Source organism: Sesamum indicum, linkage group LG5 (assembly GCF_000512975.1).
Source record: "Sesamum indicum cultivar Zhongzhi No. 13 linkage group LG5, S_indicum_v1.0, whole genome shotgun sequence".
Taxonomy (NCBI): Eukaryota; Viridiplantae; Streptophyta; class Magnoliopsida; order Lamiales; family Pedaliaceae; genus Sesamum; species Sesamum indicum.
The window spans coordinates 12,177,695-12,198,485 of NC_026149.1; the positions used below are offsets into that span (position 1 = coordinate 12,177,695).

Sequence of the window (20,791 nt, forward strand, 5' to 3'; positions counted from 1 at the left end):
ATCTCCACAAAACACAACCTTAATGTTTGGATTCGTTTTCTAAGTATTTTGTTGTGATTTGTGGAGATAGAGAGAGAAAAACAAAGATAAATAAGTGTGTGTTAGAGATAGTATGTATATTTGAATTTGTTTTTGAAGATAATTTAAAATAAGTATTGTTTGTTTAATGTTGTGATTTGGGAGACAAAAATTACTATTCATTGTCAAATCATGTCTTTTTTATATATATTTATGTACATGTGTGTGTATATATATATGTATGTATTTATGCTAAAACACTTTAAAACACCTTGATAAGGTGTTTTTGAATGATGGCAAACATTGAGTATGTTTTGACTTTTTCCGAAAATAACTTGAAAATGAAAACAAACATAGTCAACAAAACACTCAAAAAAGCGTACATTGAAATTAATTTAACATATGTCCATAAATAAAACCAAACATAAAACTTAATAAAAAAACAAAAAAGATTACAGTTAACGCTATAAGGTTAATTTATTAGTCAAACATGATTAGAAGACCAGCTAGACAAACATGTCAGCACTCAGCAGCATTAACTGGCAAGTAGAAATACTTAGCACCAAACGGCGCAATAGATGCTGTAGAGTTGATTGACATTGAGATGCTGACAAATTCCACTCTGAGGATCAACTTACCTACCAATACCACTCTGCCTAATACTACCCAACTCTGATTCTCTTGCTCATGTCCTGATTCTCACGCTCAATTTGCAGACGGACATAAGACGAGGTTCTGGGCATGGCGGCTGCTGCTACTCCTACTACTGCTGCTTGTCTTTGCTTCCCACCCAATGGAAATTTCCGAATTCGGTCTGCCGGATTCTGCAACGGCCCCCCCCCCCGCCACTACTCCTCTCAGTTTAAGGGGCCTCGGAGGCTCAGTATTCGCTCGGATTTGGAGTCTAACGTATCTGACATGAGAGTCAACGGTAAAATTTATGATTTTTGGGAACCCCCAGTTTCGAGCTTCATCGAGTTCTGTTTTTATTTTTGATGATGAGCTTCGTGGTTTAGCTTTGTTGCTAGTATGATTCCGGATTTTTTTTTTTTTCCTGATTGAATTCGTTTTGTGCTTCTGCTGTTTTTGTTGCTGCAGTTATGATGTTTCTCTATCATGTTTCAGTTTTCTACTTCTCTGAATAAAATGAATTCCTCCCCTGCAGCTCCAAAAGGTTTATTTCCACCGGAACCTGAACATTACAAGGGTCCAAAGCTCAAAGTGGCGATCATCGGAGCCGGGCTTGCTGGTATGTCAACTGCGGTCGAGCTTTTGGATCAAGGCCATGAGGTTTTTACGCCAGCTTTGTCTACTCCTCCACTCCACCCCCAACAAGTACAAGAAGTTGGGAAAAAAATATAATAGTTTGACAGATCTGTTATTCATGTTATTATGTCATTTTCCATCTATTCTCAATTTGACAGGAACATAGGAGTAATTTATTGACTCTCTCTCTTCTGAAACTTAATTGATAAATATATCTGGAGGCTAAATTTTTTACTTGAGGTTTCGCTCCTCATTATTTCTAATTAGGTATTGGATTATTTTCTTGGTAGGTTTGCGTGACATGGAACACTTTGATATTTGCAGGTGGATATATATGAATCAAGATCCTTTGTTGGTGGAAAAGTGGGTTCATATGTCGACAAACAAGGAAACCACATTGAGATGGGATTGCATGTTTTCTTTGGATGCTATAATAATTTATTTCGCTTGATGAAAAAGGTAAAATCAACTTTTTCTTCCTTGCTGGCTCGCATATGAGTTGTCAATTTTGCAGGCCAAATAATCTAAGTTAGATACTAACATTTGACTCTGCTATCTCCAGAAAGACTGTTGTAAAGATTTTCGTGTATACGCCTTTTCTATTATGTGGAAAACAGCAGACAATGCCATTTAACATCTGATCTGCTGCTTGTTCTCATCCATCCAGTTGTAACCTCTGTTTCTCATGTTAGAGTGAATATCCTGAAGGTGAAGGGGACAATTATCTTGAAGAATAAGAAAGAAACAGTTACCATATTAAATGAAAATGTAAAATAAACTTTTGCAAATGCCTCTGCCTATTGCTAATAGTGTACAGTTGATAAAGTTCCTATAGGCTCTCTTTCTACTAGAGCAGAATTGTAGTTGTGCTGTTATTTTTGCTATGTTTCATAGCTGCTCCGATGCCTGATCTTCAGGGTCACTAGGTCACTTGCATGAACGTGCCTCTTACATTTCAGAAACTGTTCCTTGCCAATACTTAATAATATTAAAACTAGACATACTTGTATCTTATAGTGCTGGAAGTTATTAATGGAATTCGTGCTGTGAGATTCCTGTTTAGCTTGCAGGTATTAGAACATAATATCTGTGCACTTCTTTTGGTTCTCCCTTATAGCTTACCAGCAGAAATTGCTGAATTATGGTTCATAGGAGGAAGATCATTAATAAATTTATCTTGGACTTATTCGTATGGGATTCATCAAGTAGATCATTGTCTAGTGGCTGCTTTAAGCGCAATGGCGAGTGTTTGCAGTCCGCATCTGTTTGCCCAGATTATATAAGCATACTGAAGTCAATAATTATGCATCTTGTTGCATTAGTAGTTAGATCAACTCCTATTAAGTCTAAATGGTCTCTAATTATTTTTTAAATTTACTTAACATAGGTAGGTGCTGATAAAAATCTGATTGTGAAGGATCATACTCATAGTTTTGTTAACAAAGGGGGCCACATCGGAGGTACAATGAATACTTATTTAATGCAAATATAATCTATCATTTTTTCCAATGCAATTGTCCATTGGAACAAATAAGTTTCGAGGGGGAAGAATGTTAGACATTGCTTGTCTAATTGAAGTCCATATCTATCTGCAGAACTTAATTTTCGTTTCCCAGTTGGAGCGCCACTACACGGAATTAGGGCATTTTTGACGACAAATCAGCTCAAGGTACTTGCTATTCTGCATGTTCCTGCAGTTTCATGATACTCAGGATTATTCAGAGAACTTGTTTTTTCCCAGAATATCCTATCTTGCAAATTTTCCATTATGCACGCTTAGGTATTTGAAATTCAGCTGAATCTCCATGTGCTGTAATGTGTAGATTCACCTCTACTGCTTCAGTCATCGAATTTCAGACGTACCTTTTCCAAGGCACGAGTCATATGTTTCTTTTTAGTCCATAACCATTTTATATTATCAATTACTTCCCTACCTCCTTCACTTCAGTTTGAAACTGGTCTTAATAATTAGTTATTGCTTTTCCCTACCCCTACCCTTTCTATCCAGCCTGAGAACAATGGGGTTAGAGCCAGAAAGCTACCTTTTGTTTATCCTGCCCTGTTTCTTACTCCGCTTTCTAATCCAGCCTGAGAAATATGGTGTTACTGCTTTTTGGCCCTCTTTGTTCTAATTGTTTATCTTCCACTATCGCTGTCAAGTTCACAATGTCACATCAGGTCATGTGTTCCTAATTTTTGTGCAGAATTACCACACTAGTGTATTTTCATAACTCTAATTTGTGCTTTCTTTATACATCAGATAATAGAGAAGCGTTACGCGTTCACTTTATTAGTATTGTTTAAACAAGTTGAAGAGAAGAAGAAAGAATGAAACAAAACTGTCTAAACCTACTTATTGGGTGGAATTTCCTAAATGTTCTGATTGCTATAATTTCGCAGACTTATGATATAGCAAGAAATGCTGTTGCTCTTGCCCTTAGTCCAGTTGTAAGGGCTCTTGTTGATCCAGATGGCGCAATGGGGGATGTAAGAGATCTTGATAGTGTGGGTACCCCTCTCATCATCTAGTTCCATCTTTTTTTCTTTCCTCTCAGTTTCATGTGCTAAGCCACAGAAGTTGGCTGTACTGCAATTCAGATGTTCCAAAAAGAGAGCGTCAAGACAGCCTTAGTGCATGTGTAACAGCATACATAAAGTAAAAATGATATATTCAGTGTTGGCCACATTGCACATTAATCAGCTCCTGTCTCCATTTGTTGCAGTTTCAATATTAGGTCTGGGATTCAAAAGTTTTAGATATCCTTTTATGCTATTTTTTGTCCACACTGATTAAGTGGGACGGCTCTGCTTACCTAATTTGAATATGAGAAAAAACTGTATGCTAAATGCCACAACTCTGCACTCATTACTACAGCTGCCCAGAATCCAATCATCCGAAAAATTGTCCTTGCATTTCATTTTCCTTTTTCCTTCTTGTTTTCTTCATGCTGCACAATTTCACTACCACATTCCGCTGTTACCTTATATTGGGACCAATAGTTTGTGTTTCTTCAGTAGATTCATTGCAGAGCCTTCTCTTTTACCAGGTCTCTCTGCCTCCTATCAAAGCTTCTGCTTTTTCATCTCATAGATGTTGCTTCATATATGCTAGTGTAACAGAAAAATAAAAATATGATCAGAGAGCCTTGATCCTCTGCCTTTAAGATATTATGTATTTAACATTTGAGCTACTTCTTTGGTCCACATATTATGTGACATAAAAAGGTTGGACCATGCATTTACAATCAAAAGAGCATGCACTTTTATCTTTTGATTTATATTTTATTTATTTACTTTTCATTTCCATTGTTAACTTGGCTATGTCTTTGCAAGCAGGTAAGCTTCTCTGACTGGTTCTTGTCCAGAGGAGGGACTCGAACAAGTATCCAGAGGCTGTGGGATCCTGTTGCTTATGCACTAGGATTCATTGACTGTGACAATATTAGCGCTCGCTGTATGCTCACAATATTTACACTTTTTGCTACTAAGACCGAAGCTTCCCTTCTACGTATGCTTAAAGGTTCTCCAGATGTTTATTTGAGTGGTCCCATCAGAAAGTATATCATGGACAGGGGAGGCAGGTACAACTGAAATATATGAAGAAACTTTATCTGCAAGTGTTGTTGATTCTTTATTTGGTGTATCAATTAATTTTGACTCTGTCCTTAACTCTTTGTTTGTGCAGGTTCCATTTAAGGTGGGGATGCAGAGAAATTCTTTATGATAGATCTTCTGATGGAGACATATATGTAAAAGGGCTTGCCATGTCCAAGGTAGATGATCCTTATTTAAACTCTTTCAATATTTACCTTCTGCTATTGATGTTTAAGTGACTTGGCCTTCCAACTCAGCCCTTTTGATTCGGCAGTGTACTATCTGAATTCTTAGCATCCTCCATTTTCATACTGCAATTGGTTTTGAAGGAAACAATTCCATCTACGTCATTTAAGATTGAGGAACTCCCAAATCTTTAAGGTTTTACCCTCAGTTGATTCCTCCATGTAAATTTAGCCCCCCCAATGTTAATATGTATTGCTGTTTGAAGACAACTTATTATTTTCACAGATGCATAGACAATCCTATGGATATTTCTCTTCATGAATTGTAAATGTATTGATCCAAGAAGAAAGCACTATTGGCAGAGAACTGACATTATATTTGTTATCTCTGTTAGTGTCATTCCATTAGTAGATTCGACAAGGATCTTTCTCTGATTCTCCTGTGTTAGGAAAATGAAAATAAGAGAAATATCATAACATAGATTATTGCTTTCTGGATTTCAGGATATGTCTTTATTAGTATTTAAACAATCAGATTATGAGAAAACCACAATTTTTGCCATTCAAATTGATAGTGAATTGCATGACAATTGCAGACGCTTTAAATTGAAAGGCTAAAATTGGACAGACAGGCAGTGACTGAAAAACTGTTACTATGTAGGCTGATTCATATATTTCTGTTGGTGTGAGTGTCTATGATAGTTTTTGTCCAGGCATGAGGACTAATGACTCTACCGCTTTGTTCAGGCTACTCAAAAAAAAATTGTGCAGGCTGATGCATATGTGGCAGGTTTGTATATAATCTTAGCTGAATATTTTCTCTTCTACTCTCCAGTGGGGTGAACTCGAGGTTATAGAAAATTTATATGTGATTGCAGCATGTGATGTCCCTGGAATTAAAAGATTACTACCGCAGAATTGGAGGGAATCTGAATTCTTTGATAACATCTATAAACTGGTTGGCGTGCCTGTTGTCACAGTGCAGCTGCGATATAATGGCTGGGTTACTGAGTTAAGGGACTTGGAACGTGCACGGTACTGCCAACTTTTATCATAGTTAAAACTTTATTGGCAGTAGTTTCAATATTTAGTTCAAGCAACTTGAGCTTTGCACTTAAAATTTGTTACTCTGAGATGGTCAGGCAATTGAGGCAAGCTGCTGGGTTGGATAATCTCCTTTACACTCCAGATGCAGATTTTTCATGCTTTGCAGACCTTGCACTCACATCCCCTGAAGATTATTATCTTGAAGGCCAAGGCTCTTTGCTTCAGTAAGAAACATTTCAAAATTTTTATGTTACATCCATTTTTTGTTTATATAGGAAAGACCACTAACAATTCCTGTGATTGTGAGGTACAGGCTAATATAAGCAGTCTATTTTGTTGTGGTTGTTTTCTGCTCAAACCTTGTTATTTGGTGGTCTTACAGATGTGTACTTACACCCGGGGACCCTTACATGCCTCTCCCAAATGAAGAAATTGTAGAGAGAGTTTCAAAGCAGGTTGGTGATTCTTGGCAATTCATTAGCTCTTCAGAGAATCTCTGAAGCATAGTAGTCTAAACTTTAAAAATCAAAACCCCATCTCCTTTGCCCTGGGCCTTCTCCTCAAACTGTTAACTCTCTTGCCTCTGTGTGATTGAGTTCATGTAGCCATGGACTCTTTCATGCACTCAGGTTCCATATATTCCATGGTATGGAGAATGGGTGGATGGAAATGAAGGAATGAATAAGTCTAGGCCACAAAATTGCAAAACGTTTTGAGGAATTTTATTGGTGCAACCACTTGACCCATAGCAACTAGAGGAGTGACACAAGCAATGTGCCCAGCAAGCGAAGCTGAAAGTAGAGTTTAGGGAATTCCATGACAGGTTGATGGGGATGGGAACACATGGAACATTGATTGGAATTGAAAGAAGGAAAGGAATTGGTCCGTCTTGTATGGACATCTCGATAACCCTTGTGTAGGGACACTAGAGCCACTTAGAAGCCAATGCCTGCAAGAGACAAGAAGAAAAAATGAAATCCTCACAACTCAAATCTTTGTATGATACTATTTGGCTATGCTGGTCATGGATCTCCCACAGTGGGTGCTAAGGCTGGTGGACTGGAGGGTGGTTAGAGGAATTGCGGCAGATGGAGGATGCATGTTGGTAGGGGGCAATGGATACGAGGGAGCAGGTGGTGCGGTAGGAAGGTTGGTGTGGGCAGCAGGTGTTGAGGGGAACTGACGAGGTGGAACAAGATTGCGGTAGAAATTATAAACTATTGATGATCGTGGTAACAAGAAATTATAGAGTGAGGATTAATTTGATATAGGGATGCATTGACAATTAAGTTTTGGAGGGTAACATTACTCCACTCATATTGGTCTATCATTTGTGGAGTTGAGTTTCTGTCAGCTATTGAAGCTAGTTACAGAAAGTTGTTTATTTTTCAACTCCTATTGTTTTATGTGGTTGGATTTAATATTACAACACCTGAGAAAATTTACAAGCTTATTATTACCTTTTGGGGTTGGTGCTGAAGCTAAGGCTGGGCCAGGGTGGTTTGGGAGGTCTGCTCATTTCTCATTGTCAAATCTAACTTTGTCTTGCTAACTATGAGTTCTTGATATCAGGTTTTGGATCTGTTTCCATCTTCCCAAGGTTTGGAAGTTACATGGTCCTCAGTTGTCAAAATTGGACAGTCTTTATATCGTGAAGGACCTGGTAAAGATCCATTCAGACCCGACCAGAAGACGCCAGTGAAGAACTTCTTCCTCGCCGGCTCTTACACTAAACAGGTGATAATGTGTTTGATTATTATTAGAAAAGTTCTACAGTTATACCCATGGTATATGATCAATCTTACACAACTATGTCGAGCATTTTAATCCTGAAGCTACCATCTTATTGCTTACTATATTGAGTCACATATAAAAGATGAAATACAATTGCACGAGAGGGGCCCATTATTCTTATATGTGATACAATACCAGCTACACTCACTGGTTGCTGTGAGTTTTGGGTATTAACTTCGATTGTTGCGTCATTCGAAAGATTTTGCATCCCATCATTCAACTTTTCTTCAACAGGTCAATTAGCATCATTTGGTGGAACGTGGATAGAAGTAGTGTACAACCTTGTCAAGGAATATGTGCTGTGTTGGTTTATAACTATCAAATGTTCTGTTTTTACCAGGATTACATAGACAGCATGGAAGGAGCAACTCTGTCTGGCAGGCAAGCTTCTGCCTACATATGCGATGCAGGAGAAGATTTAGTCGCATTACGAAAAGCTCTTACTGTCACTGAACTGAAACAAACAGCAGGAGCAGCTATGAGCTGACCCTTTGTCCGATATATAACACAAATTCAGCAAGGCTTTATCAATACGTGCAGGATACGGTTCCATGCGGTTTGTCGAGGGGGCGCCAAGGAAGTTGATCTAATGTAGTTGAGGTAGAAAGCCAGCATGTGGGCTGAGGTTATGTATACTTCCATTGAAGATCCCCAAAGGCCAAAAGTTTCTGCAAGTATCTGCTCTGAATAATTGTTCATACTACTGATTAATCGGAACCAAAGAATCAGCCTCGTGTAATTTATGGTTTTAAGTTACTCTTTTGAAAATTGAAGCAATTTCCCTGGTTATGTCCTTACAGAAAAGTTTACTTTATCTTGAGAGTGTGTTTGGTTAAGCTCTTATATCTTACAACATGAAGCTTATAAAATAATACTTGGATAAAATAAAATTATAAAACTTATAAAATATTAATATTGATACTTTTGTAATTAATATTAACAAAAAATGAAGGAATTTGTTAATATCGGAATTCCTTATTTGTTTATATACTAGTTTATAAGCACCTCACCATCTTATTTTTTGATTTTATAAGTTTTTTTTAAATAAAAAATAATTATCAAACACTATGTAATATTTTATAAGATATTTTTAGAAAGTTTATATGTTCAGCCAAAAATCCTCTCGAGTTGTAGTTTTCAAAAATTTAATATAAAGGTAAAAAAATGTTGTAAAGGATGAATGTTGTTAATATGGAGAACAACTTTTACTTGTTTGCATGACATAAATATTTGCACGTACGAGCAAATGCAGGAGTGTGCTGAAATGTGTCAAATGTGTTAAGTCGTGACTGATGATTTTTTTTTTAGTTATTTATGTAATATTAAAAGACAAACAAGTAAATAATTATAAAATATTGATGACAAACATAGGGTCAAAAATTTATCTAACACCCTTGGGTTGGAACAAATTGGGTTCTAATTAAGGTTTTTTTTAAGTTACAATCCAATTTTTTATATATTTTTAATTGATTGACTCATTTTGAAGTAAGTAATATTGATGCGGCTTGAATATGCGACCTCATGGAACAACCTTAGATTTGGTCATATAATCACCCCAAATCGGTGATGGGTCCTAAGGATTGAAACACTTACGTTAGGATCGTTAGGGTCGTTCCCGATTAAAACTCTTTGACGCTCAAGTTAGTTTGGATCGAGATAGAAATATGCGATTAGAAGGTGAACGGTAAAAAATAGTTAATGCTAGTTACCTCAAGTGAATTGTATTTGAGTATTTATAGGGTCCAATTTGATACTGTCGATAGGGTCACGTGTAGCAATTTGGGAATCTCTCAGTCTTAATGAAGCAGTGCACAATTCTTCCTGCCTTCTCAGGTCGGTCTACAGGTTAAAAGTGTTGGACGGGCCCGGCAACCCGATCCATGACCTTACACGCAGATCCTGATGTAATATCCATTTTATCTTAATGAAGGGACTTTTTTGTTCTTTTAGCATGTAATAAGGGTAATCCCATCAAATATATTGGTGTGAATAATGTGAAATATGGGATCCAACCTTACAAAATAAATGAAGCCTTAATGGAAACTGTACACATGAAATTGCAAGAATGAATTTTTATGTACAAATTTAATAGAAGATGTGTAATTGAGTAGTAGAGGTATAAAAAACATCTGTAATATTTGTGTATATGAATGTGTGTAGTCTCACGTGGGGCGCACGTGTTCTCCATTGTTGTCAAACGAACAGGGCACAGCAGCAGATGCAGATCTGTCGTCTCAGTCTCTCTTTCTCCCAAAGTTACAGAAACTGAAGGTGGTCTGCGGATCCCATACATACTGCGAAGGGGGGGTAGAAATAGAGAAGACGAAGAACTCGCTGTGGTAGCAATTTGGAGATGGCGGCCTTCATGACGGTTCTAGAGTCTGATCTAAGGGCTCTTTCGGCGGAGGCTCGCCGCCGTTATCCCTCCGTCAAAGACGCCGCTGAACATGCAATCTTGAAGGTCCATCTCTCTCTCTTGTTGTTGTCTTCGATTGATTTTAGCTTCGTCATTTTTCTAATCTTTTGATGATCAGTGGGTGCTGCCTGCGGCATGATAAGTTTGACCCCAAAAGTGAACACTGGGGTTCGAGCTTTATAATTTTAACTGACGAGTAACTTTATTTGAAAATTCAGCTGAGATCGATGGCCAGCCCGGATGAGATTGCCCACAATGAGGATATTTTGAGGATATTTTTGATGGCTTGTGAAGTTAAAAATGTTAAGCTAAGTGTGATTGGTCTGTCATGTCTGCAAAAGCTCATTTCTCACGATGCCATTGCCCCTTCTGCTTTGAAGGAAATCCTTTTCACTCTCAAGGAAGTAAGTGAGAAGTTAAATGCACTTATCTGCACACTTGAATACCAAACATGTTTGGAACTCGATGTTACTTGAAGTGCCATATGCTGTACCTGATGCTTTTTGGTCAACATGAAGGCACCATGGCGTTATTAGTGGCTTATATAAAGCACGTCCCCATGCCCAAAGAGAGAAAAATTTTGACCTCTAAGTTGAAGTTAGATGCAGCTCAGGATTGCTTTTGGCCCACTGTTCCTTAATGACCCTTATTGTAGTTTCTTATTGTTGTCTAGCCTTTATATTACATTTCAGGTTTCCCCTGTTTTTTTAAGTCTTTTGTCACCCACATCAAATCTGTGCTTTATCTATCTCATTTTTGGTCTCTAATTTCTGTTACTTTGATTGTCAGCTAGATAGACAATTTCATTGCATATTTGCCATTAGATTCAATGTTGCTAATACTGATGCCGGAAATTAGCAATGAAGTTTACATCACTGTGTTACTCAAGGAATTATACTGTTTCCTATGTTTAATAATACTGCAAGTTTCCTTGTTATCTGATTAGCACTTGCAAATCAGTTATTCTTTATTATTCAGTTGCTAGTGATCAATGTTTGTGGTCACAGAGGCCTTTGGATGAGCAGGAGATTATCTCCAAGCCTTCTTGATTGGGTAGCTTTACGGAAAAACCTTGTGGATATGCTTGCTAATTTTTTCCAGATGGGTTCTAGCATAAAGTGTTGATTCTACTTTTACAACTTCAATCACTAGCAAGAATAATTAAATTAAGGGTGAAGATTCTGATCCTATAAGCTGGAAAGAATTTTGTTTGTAAGATTTTAAAGATGATTCTATCGTTGGGGTTGCAGAAAATATTAGATAACATCATTCCCATGCTCAAAGGGCTATCACTACGTAAGATGTTGCCAAAGTCAAAAAATAGAAAGCTGTAGTTTTGAAGTAGACTTTGGGAGTGCGTGTAATAGGGTTTGGCTAGAAAATATTGCCTTAACGGGGAAGTAGTTGTTGAGGTTCCCTAGAGAATCTAACTCCACACCAAGAGCAAGTATGACAGCATTGATGTTCAGCTGCCTCTTATCTAGTCCTTCAGAAACAAAGTCTCAGGTGTACAATATTTTTTTGCTGGTGGATTGTATATGGAATAGATAATGGAGCAAATGTAAGCTATAAGAGGATATCTGACAGATGATGCACCACTATGTTTTGCTGATCTTTGTGTTGTCCTTTCATAAAGGGGCTTCTTTTGATTTACTGGAGAGATGATCAGGTTCTACAGTCTTATCTTTTTTATGTGGTTTAGAGGATGTGAGGAAGCACATAGATAAGATATTATTGGACTCATCTGGTTTCTTTCCTTTTCTTTTTTCTGTGTCCCTGTGACTTAGTATATTTAATCAAAAAGGAAATGCATATAATTTTGGAGATTAGTACTTAATTAATAGTCGCTCTTTCACAAAAGCCATACAAGTTGATACTCGTTGGCACAAAGCACTAGGTTTGTTAAACATTATACTTTTAGTGGACCTCTACAGAGATTGTCAAGCCTTTTTCTTTTTTTTTATGTTATTTATTCTAGTTCTTCCTTGTAATCTTTCTTTATCTTAACATAAAATCATTTTTACTCTACATGAAAATATGTATTTGGCAGTGGTGTTGTCGTGCGGGAGGGTTGGCAATGAAGTTTGTGGTTTTAGTAACAGAAAATATTTATGGTTCTTTCTTGTTTTAGCCAAATAGAACAATTACTGCTCGAGAAGTGGGTAATATATGCGTATAACTATTATGAGTGGAACACTGTCTTTTGAACATTATTAGCTACTACACAATGTGGTCCAAGCTTACCTCTTCCCGTCAGGGAATCTTACTGTATATGCTGGGAGAATTTGGAAATGCTGTTAAGACACAATAGATGCAAGCTTGGTACAAGTATTGGATTGAACACTATCTTTTGAACATGTAAAGCATATTTCCATGATATATATACGTTGTCATATGTGCTTGAACATGCTAAATGGTGTTTCGAAATGTGAATTGTTTATAGCTGTTGCCTCTATTAAATAAAAACATTTCATCATGATATTGGTACTTCTATTCTCATCAAGATCTGTTAGATCTTTGAGTTACCCTTCCAACCTACCCCCACCTAAACAAGTATGCTAGATAACTTCTAAAACATAATGTCTACTCATGTTAAGCACATTTCTTTGTATATTCCTATTCATATGTGCTTGCAAGAAGCTAATTGGTGTTATGAATCCTAACTGCTTATAACTGTTGGTTAATTAGACTAGATCACTTTTAAGTGAACTTTCAGTTTTTATCCTCATAATCTTCAGAGTCTTTAAGTTCCTCTCCTCAATTGGCCCCCACCCAATCAAATATGCTAAAATATTTACAAATGGAATATGTACGCATATGTACTTGTGACGTGCTATATGGTGTATCAAATGTGAACTGTTTATAGTTGTTGCCTCTACTAAATAAGGTAATTTTCATCCAAACTTTTGAACTGGTTCTGTTTGATGCCTCTATTAAATAAGTTAATTTCATCCTAATTCTTCCATTTTTATCCTCATTATATGATCTTTGACAGCTCTGATTTCCCCTCCCTGACAACCAATGGAGATATGGTAGATAAATTTTAAAACGAAATTATCATATAGATGCTGGTCAAGGTTTTTAGCCTAAGAGAGAACCCCTCCATTGTGCAGCATTGTTTTCCAATACTGAGTATTGTTCTTGTTTTAGTTCTAATAAAATAGAGATTTTTCTTGTTCATTTACCATTTTTTTGTTCTTTCATCGGGATGTTTTCAGTAGTCATTTTTTATTAGTTTTTCCTTGTCGTTTAAATGGACGGTGTGCTTCTAAATATTGCTATCTTACATTCCCTCATTTCCCCCTTTTCTCCTTTTCCAGCATGGTGAGATGGCAGATGAGAGCATTCAACTCAAGACCTTGCAAACTATACTCGTAATATTTCAATCCCGTCTACGACCTGATAATGAGGTAATATTAAATCTATGATTCTTTGTTATTGATTTACATATTCCATGTTAGTTTAACTATCCCATGTATTCTTATGAATGATATTGGTGGACACAGCCCATAATGGGAATACCTTGATGTAGTATCTTTAGCAGAAATTTCTTACCTGGAAGTTTAGGATGAAATTTATTAAGATTGTTATTGGACTTCCGTGTTAAATTTGGTTGATATGGTTGTGAATCCCTTCTTATGAGACATAGAGAAATTGCCTCTTCTTGTATTTCAATATGCCAATTATTAAGTTTTGTCCCTGATTTAATGTTTATGGAAAAAAAGTACCACACATGCTAGTAAACTGATTCTTTGATACAGAGGTTAACCAGAAATATTGAACATTTTCTTGTATGGAGTATGAGATGGTAACACTATATTATTAGGTTATATTTTGGCAAAAGACTGAAATCCATGCTTAATTGCTAGTTCTCTTTTTCTCTTTGGAGTTTGGACTGCTTTGATATCATTTTTTCACATATGCACCTTTATTCTTGTAACTCCTAATAAAGTAGTCATCTATAGGTGATGGGAAATATTAAGTTCCAGTAGTCATCTATAGCTACCAGACTATACAATTTGGGTTACTTTGGATGAAAACATGTGTGCTTGCTTCCAAATTAAGTTCACAGTACTTTTGTTTGGATTTTATAATCTTATGTTTTTTGATACTCCATATTCAAAGGATTATATGGAACCTTATATTGTTTAATAGTCCATAGGCAAAGGCATGGTTAGAAATGCAATATTAAATATATTCATGGGTTCAGAGAAAACTGCATGTCATTCTTATGATGTTTTACATCTATGTAACAAAATAAGATTAATTAAGAATTAATGTACAATAGTATGGTGCTTGGTGGACCTAAGCTGGCATGGTGTTTAAGCATGCATGTTTATTGCTTGTGTCTTGCTATATAAGCTAAACTAACAATGCATGCCTAGCAAACACAAAATTATACAAATAAGGTATTGAAAAACATATTACTTCTTTCATTTGCCTCGTGTGACATGGTAGCCATGCTATTGCTAGAATTTTCAATGAGCCCAAGCTGGCTTGAGGCTTCGAGCTCGACTTGATTCTTATCAAATTATGCTTTGTACAACGTCAAACAAGGCTGAGCCCGAGCACAGGGTCAAAGCTTGAACTAAAATGCAACCAAGTGCACGAGGTAGGGGTGTCAATGGGTTCGGGTTAGTTCAAGCAACTGAGTGTGAGGTAGGGATGGCAATGAAACTAGACTCGCCCCATTTGGGACGAGTTTTAAAGCTACAATCACGGCTCTAGATGGATCTCAGGTGTTGGTATTTTGGAGCTTGGCTCTATGTGGACTCGGTCCCTTTAATAGCACTTATATCTTTTGTCAATTGTATGTATATATATTTATATGATGCATAATTACACACATAAAAAATGTGTTTATTTCATATATACTTTCATGTAATACACAAATTTACTTTATACTAAATAATGGTATATATAAGTATACTTTTTATTAGTGTATAATAAAAGTATGGATATTTGAAACTTGTAAACTTTTATAAACTAAAATATGCATATATAGATTTATAAAAATAATAGTTGAATGTTTGTTGAGATTTGTGTATATCTTCTTCTATCTATTAGAGATAAGTAGATGATTTATTTGTAGTTATCTAAAAAATTCCCATGAGGCAGTTAATAAAATACACAAACATATTTTTCTTCCTTTGTACATGGTACCAGAGCAAGTTCTGTAGGAAAAGGAAAAGGGGGGTGGGAGGCTACCTCTTGTGCAAATTGAAGAAGGCAATTTATGGCCTTAAGCAAAGTTGTAAAGCTTGGTTTGAAAAATTTAGTTTCTCCATGCAGGTCATCTTTTTGTACTAAAGAGCGACTGAGAGAGTCAGGTATGGTTATTCTAGTAGTGTATGTTTACCACATTGTGATTAATGGGACTGATAGTGGAGGCATAGAAGACACCAAGGCATACTAACGAGCACACTTTGTCACTAAAGATTTGGGACAACCAAGATACTTCTTGGGCATTGAAGTTGCTCATAGCAAAAATGGGATAGCTCTGTCCCAAAGGAAGTATGCTTTGTGAACTCTTTCACAAAGCTAGTTTGCTTGGCACTGAGCGTGTGGACACACCTATGGATTTACTTATGGAAAGATGATAGTGACTATTTGGAAGATAAGACCAATACAAACGATTCTAGTAAAGTTGAGTAAGTCAGTTTGTGGATAACCACGAGTTATTTACTGGGAAACTGCTTCTAGGATTACATAAATGGGGCTCTTGGTAAAGGCTTGTTGTTAGAACGACATGGATGCGGACTATGTTGGGTCTGAAGATGACATGAAATCTAGTTCCGGATATTGGATATTGCATCTATGTTGGGGGAGATCTTGTAACTTGGAGCAGCAAGAAACACACTACATAGAAAGATCGAGTGCAGAAGTGAGTAGACTGCGATGGCTCACGCTACTAGTTAAATTTTTTGGTTAAAAATTTGTTGGGAGAGTTGGGTTTCTCAAATAACGACCTTGTGCCTATATATTGTGACAATCAAACAACCATTCACGTTGCTTGTAATCCGTTTTCATGAGAGAAAGAAGCACATTGAAGTTGATTGTTATTTTGTCCATGAGGCGGTTATGAATCAGACAATTTGTACTGAGAGCAGATCTTTTTACAAAAGCTTTAGGAGCAAAGTTGTTCAGGGGCTTGTCTCACAAGCTGGACATGATTGATATCATGCTCCAGCTTGACGGGGAGCTTTAAGATTTGTGTTAGCATTATTTGTGTATATCTTCTTCTATCTCTTTGGATAAGTAGATGATTTATTTCTAGTTATCTCAAAATCCCCATCCTATATAGAGGTTGGGTAATTCAATAAAATACACAAGCATATTTTTCTTTCTTTTTACATTGTTAATTAGTGGTTGTACTAAAAATCTGAAAACACAAAACAACTTTGAATATGCTTGAGCTTGGCTTGAACTCGCTTTAGTTTCTAAACCAAGCCCGATTTTTGTGCTAAAAGACTTGAACATGTTCAAGCTTTGAGGAAATATTGTATAATACCAAGGTGAGTGTGTTTTGAGCAGACTCCGGTCACTCGGCTTGACTGATGGGGTATTGCATCTTGTCTTTGATGTATTTTGAATTTGCTATTATTTTTTTGCATTAACTGACTTTTCTTGTTGTCCAATAATGGACGTGTTAGATTACAGTGATCTATTAATTTGGTGGGCTTAAAAATTTATTTTCCTTTGTCATGAGCTTTTACTTCTAAAAGAGCCTATTTTTGTTGAGAACACAAATAGCTCATTCAGTTTAGTCAATATGGACATTATGTTTTAATGGGAAACTAGTTAGCATGGGTTTATGGATATGTCTGATTTAGTGCATTGTTTTGACTTGACTTTATTGGCAGGAGAACATGGCTCATGCGCTCGGTATCTGTCTCCGACTCCTTGAAAACAATAGGTCATCTGACAGTGTGAGGAAGTAAGTAGCTTTGGCATCATATTTATGCATGTGTAGCCTTTTCTTTTCCTTGGGCACTCTTCAGTTTCTTATTCTACAAACTTGCTAATGCATGTACACTGAGAAATGTCTATTATTGTGTTTTTGGGAACTTATCCAGTACGGCTGCAGCAACATTCAGGCAAGCAGTAGCGTTGATATTTGATCATGTGGTTTGCGCAGAGTCACTGCCTGCTGGCAAATTTGGTTCTGGAGGATACGTCTCTCGAACCAATTCCGTTACTAGTGATGTTAGTCGCAACATAAAGCGCTTAGAGTATGTGAAAGTCATTGAGTATATTCTTACTTATGACCATAGAAAAATACTGTCTATCTTGTCAACTAATACTTTTATAGCACCCTATGTGCTCTTCAGATTTACTTTGGCATTCTTCTTTGGATATGGAGATATATTCTCTTAGATGTGCATGTTTGATTAGAATGACATTGTTCAAGGTCTCCTTATAGACTGATTGAACCATGCACCAGTAGGTTGCTGGAGTTGGAAGTTATTTCTGGAGAGCCATCATTAATGAGGGAGACACTTACTAAACCTGGGAAACTTGGGCTTTGCTTACTCGAGGACTTGACAACTCTTGCTGCAGGTGGATCTGTATGTGCTAGATTTACATTATTAGACAGCATTTTTTGAATTTTAATCATTGATGTTGTTTAGAGTCAGCCAAAAGTGTCACAGTTTTCTTCAGAGTGCATGTCATCAGCAATAAATCCAGTGGTAACTTTTGTTTGTTTCTCTTTTTCCAGGCTATTTGGTTACGTGTTGGTTCCATTCAGCGGTCATTTGCACTTGACTTACTTGAGTAAGGGGTTTTATCATTATTGTTTATTTGCACACACATGCATATATAGGTTTTAGTAGGTGCTATCAGTTCTACCACTTCTAATAATTGCTCTCTTTCCTTCAGGAGACTCTATTTTGTGCCTAGTTTTAACAAAACTAGTGGTTCAATTTCTTATATAATCTAAAATGCATGATTAACCCCATCTATGAACTTTTCGTTGTTATTCTAATCTTAATGTTAGGAGAAATGACTTCTTAAAGGATGTTTAATTGTTTCTCATGACAAATGTATAAATAATTAATAGCTTGTCTTAATTGCAAATTTTCAGGTTCGTATTATCTAATTATGTGGTACTCTTCAGGACTTTGATTCCTTTCGAACAGGTACTTGTGAAACTTTGTTGGGCTGACATTTTAAATTTCAATTGTAACTGTCCTTGTCTAATAGATTGTTGAAAATTACATATCCCAATTATTCTTGTCTAATAGATAGTTGAAAATTACAGGTTCTGCGCCACCAAATATGTTCACTTCTCATGACATCACTTCGTACAAACTCTGAGGTCGTTTTCTAGTTAATAAAATGCATTTGCAATTCATATAGTTATGAACAATTTTTATGTCCTTAGAAAGGTCCCCTCATACATATATCTTTATTTTTTCTTTTCCCAAATTTGTTGCTATTAGATTGAAGGGGAACTAGGAGAGCCTTATTTCCGCCGCCTGGTTTTGCGATCTGTAGCTCATATCATCAGACTTTATAGTTCATCCCTGACTACTGAATCTGAGGTATATTCTTTCTTGTTTTCAGAAAACTTTGATTACATGGTTTTCCAAAAACAAATATTTGGCATTGAAAATTCACAAAGAACTTCCAGTCTCCTATATGCTATAGAATTATCAACAAATGAAGAAGGTTGGACCAAGAATATGTTTGTGCATACTGAGGGAGAAGAAGAAGAAGAATTGTGAAAGAAATGGAAGAGGAAGAAGGTGAGGAGATGGGCGAAGAAGAGATAGAATATGGGAGAAGCACATGGACATGGAATTAATCAAAGATCCTGCCTGATATTGTTTTGGTGGTGCTATCCATCTTTATTAAGGGGATAGAATCATCTATTATCTAAAGCATCTCTTATCAAATAGAGATTGGCACCTATTCACAGTGTTGTAGCCTTGTTCCTGTATGTCTACCTTGAGTCAATATTAGCTTCATTTTTACTACCACCTTATTTTGCCATCTGCGACAAGGTGGTGCTGTGGGAGCTATACTAACATAATTGATACCCCCAAAAGGCAAGACATCAAATCTTGGGACCAGCGCTGGAAAACTAACACCAGATCACCATAACCACTGATGAGATACAAATCAGTGCTTTATCTTTTTAGCAAGGGTATGTTAGAGTTATGGAAGTTGGAAAAATACTGTTTGTATTATCAGCTGTAAGGAAACACCAGAAATTCCAACATATATTCTAATATTTAGGATATTTCATGTCGAATAAAAATGCGACAAGATGTAAACAATCCTTTTATAAGGTATGGGGATCTGCAGATTGGCCCCTTGGTCTGTAAACATGAAAATACAAGCCCATGCTGCTTTTTATCTGAAACCTTGACAGAGTACTCGTTTGAATTGAGCTTACTTGTGATTTTTCTAGACTACCAACACCTTTGAACCAATTCAAAAGGAGGAGGGTAATAGGAGTTGTGGAAATTGCTAGGAGAAAGAGTTGCATGTCTATGGGGAGGTAATTGCAGAATCCCCATACCTTAAGCCGATGATTTGCATGTTTCTGCATATATCTGTAACATTGTATGTATAGACAAGCAGAAGAGTAAGTGGTTGGAAAGAAAAGATCCATTTTCTTGAATAATACTAAGTCACATTAACCTATCTTGGCTACTTGATGTTTGTCATCAACCACTTAAAACATGAACACTTTCATGCCCATCATCTGGTTGATGTTGATCTGTACTTACTGACCAAGATTTCCACAAAGAAATCTCCAAGCTCAACAAAGAAATTATATTAACCTATGTGCTCATTTCGACAAACTTATCCTGTTTACTATTTATCTGCTAATATAAGTACATTTTTCTTGAATAAAATAGGTGTTTCTCAGTATGCTAGTGCGAGTTATAGCTATGGATTTACCACTGTGGCATCGGATTCTGGTCCTTGAAATCTTGAGGGTAATGCCAGCGAATCCAACAACTTAAAGCAAATAGTTTTGCTTCTCCGGTAACTGCATTCTAAAGCTAATTTTTGGAGGTTTGCCATTTGACAGGGGTTCTGTGTGGAAGCACGCACCTTGCGTATTCTTTTTCAGAATTTTGACCTGTAAGTAATAATATCTGGTCAATGCTTTTATCTTTATCTTGTACTTAAAAATGTGTTCTAGGATATTGTCAAGAAGAAAAAGTATGTTCCTTATTCACGTTGGTTTAACAGCAGTTATAATAATACCCATGTAGAAAATGCATATACTTGTTCACAATAACCAAGTTTGGAGTGATAGTCTGGTTTGTTAAGAGGTGTTATTGAGAACTTCAGTCAGTGAAACCCTGTTAATTAATATAAAAGAACAGTAAGTAGGTATACTGTTAGTGTTTTTTCTTGAGGTTGATTTCGTCAAGCTTCTTAGAGCAAAATCCACTCTACATGATTTCTCCAATTCCCAATTTCTCTTCTTATCTCATTTCCTCTTAAT

General features: G+C 36.5%; 2 protein-coding genes across 6 annotated transcripts in view; both read left to right on the top strand.

The window, feature by feature from the left end:
• LOC105162430 (zeta-carotene desaturase, chloroplastic/chromoplastic) lies at positions 577-8,718 on the top strand. The gene is made up of 14 exons (XM_011080435.2): positions 577-949; positions 1,184-1,308; positions 1,609-1,743; positions 2,672-2,744; positions 2,880-2,953; positions 3,685-3,789; positions 4,621-4,865; positions 4,970-5,057; positions 5,811-5,853; positions 5,942-6,098; positions 6,206-6,334; positions 6,493-6,565; positions 7,683-7,847; positions 8,245-8,718. The coding sequence occupies exons 1-14, from the start codon at positions 760-762 to the stop codon at positions 8,389-8,391; spliced, it is 1,749 nt and encodes a 582-aa protein (XP_011078737.1). The 5' UTR covers positions 577-759; the 3' UTR covers positions 8,392-8,718.
• The window catches only part of LOC105162431 (protein MON2 homolog), a 37,665-nt gene continuing 26,933 nt past the window's right edge, over positions 10,060-20,791 (top strand). Inside the window, exons 1-12 of one of the 5 annotated variants that reach the window (XM_020693916.1) lie at positions 10,060-10,365; positions 10,539-10,724; positions 13,641-13,730; positions 17,184-17,257; positions 17,397-17,552; positions 17,765-17,888; positions 18,041-18,096; positions 18,407-18,461; positions 18,584-18,640; positions 18,765-18,866; positions 20,193-20,273; positions 20,369-20,421. In XM_020693916.1, the coding sequence (XP_020549575.1) occupies positions 10,258-10,365; positions 10,539-10,724; positions 13,641-13,730; positions 17,184-17,257; positions 17,397-17,552; positions 17,765-17,888; positions 18,041-18,096; positions 18,407-18,461; positions 18,584-18,640; positions 18,765-18,866; positions 20,193-20,273; positions 20,369-20,421 (1,142 nt within the window). In that variant the 5' untranslated portion in view covers positions 10,060-10,257. Of the gene's footprint in view, positions 10,366-10,538; positions 10,725-13,640; positions 13,731-17,183; positions 17,258-17,396; positions 17,553-17,764; positions 17,889-18,040; positions 18,097-18,406; positions 18,462-18,583; positions 18,641-18,764; positions 18,867-20,192; positions 20,274-20,368; positions 20,422-20,791 lie in introns of those variants that run through there. The other 4 variants (XM_011080436.2, XM_020693917.1, XM_011080437.2 and 1 more) reach the window with 4 other exon arrangements.

What these genes read in the sequence shown, in the direction of transcription:
- LOC105162430 (XM_011080435.2), top strand. Translation starts at nt 760, where the DNA reads ATGGCGGCTGCTGCTACTCCTACTACTGCTGCTTGTCTTTGCTTCCCA. An exon ending in ATCATGGACAGGGGAGGCAG is followed by an intron (nt 4,866 to 4,969) that starts GTACAACTGAAA and finishes TTGTTTGTGCAG; the next exon opens with GTTCCATTTAAGGTGGGGAT. An exon ending in GGCCAAGGCTCTTTGCTTCA is followed by an intron (nt 6,335 to 6,492) that starts GTAAGAAACATT and finishes GTGGTCTTACAG; the next exon opens with ATGTGTACTTACACCCGGGG.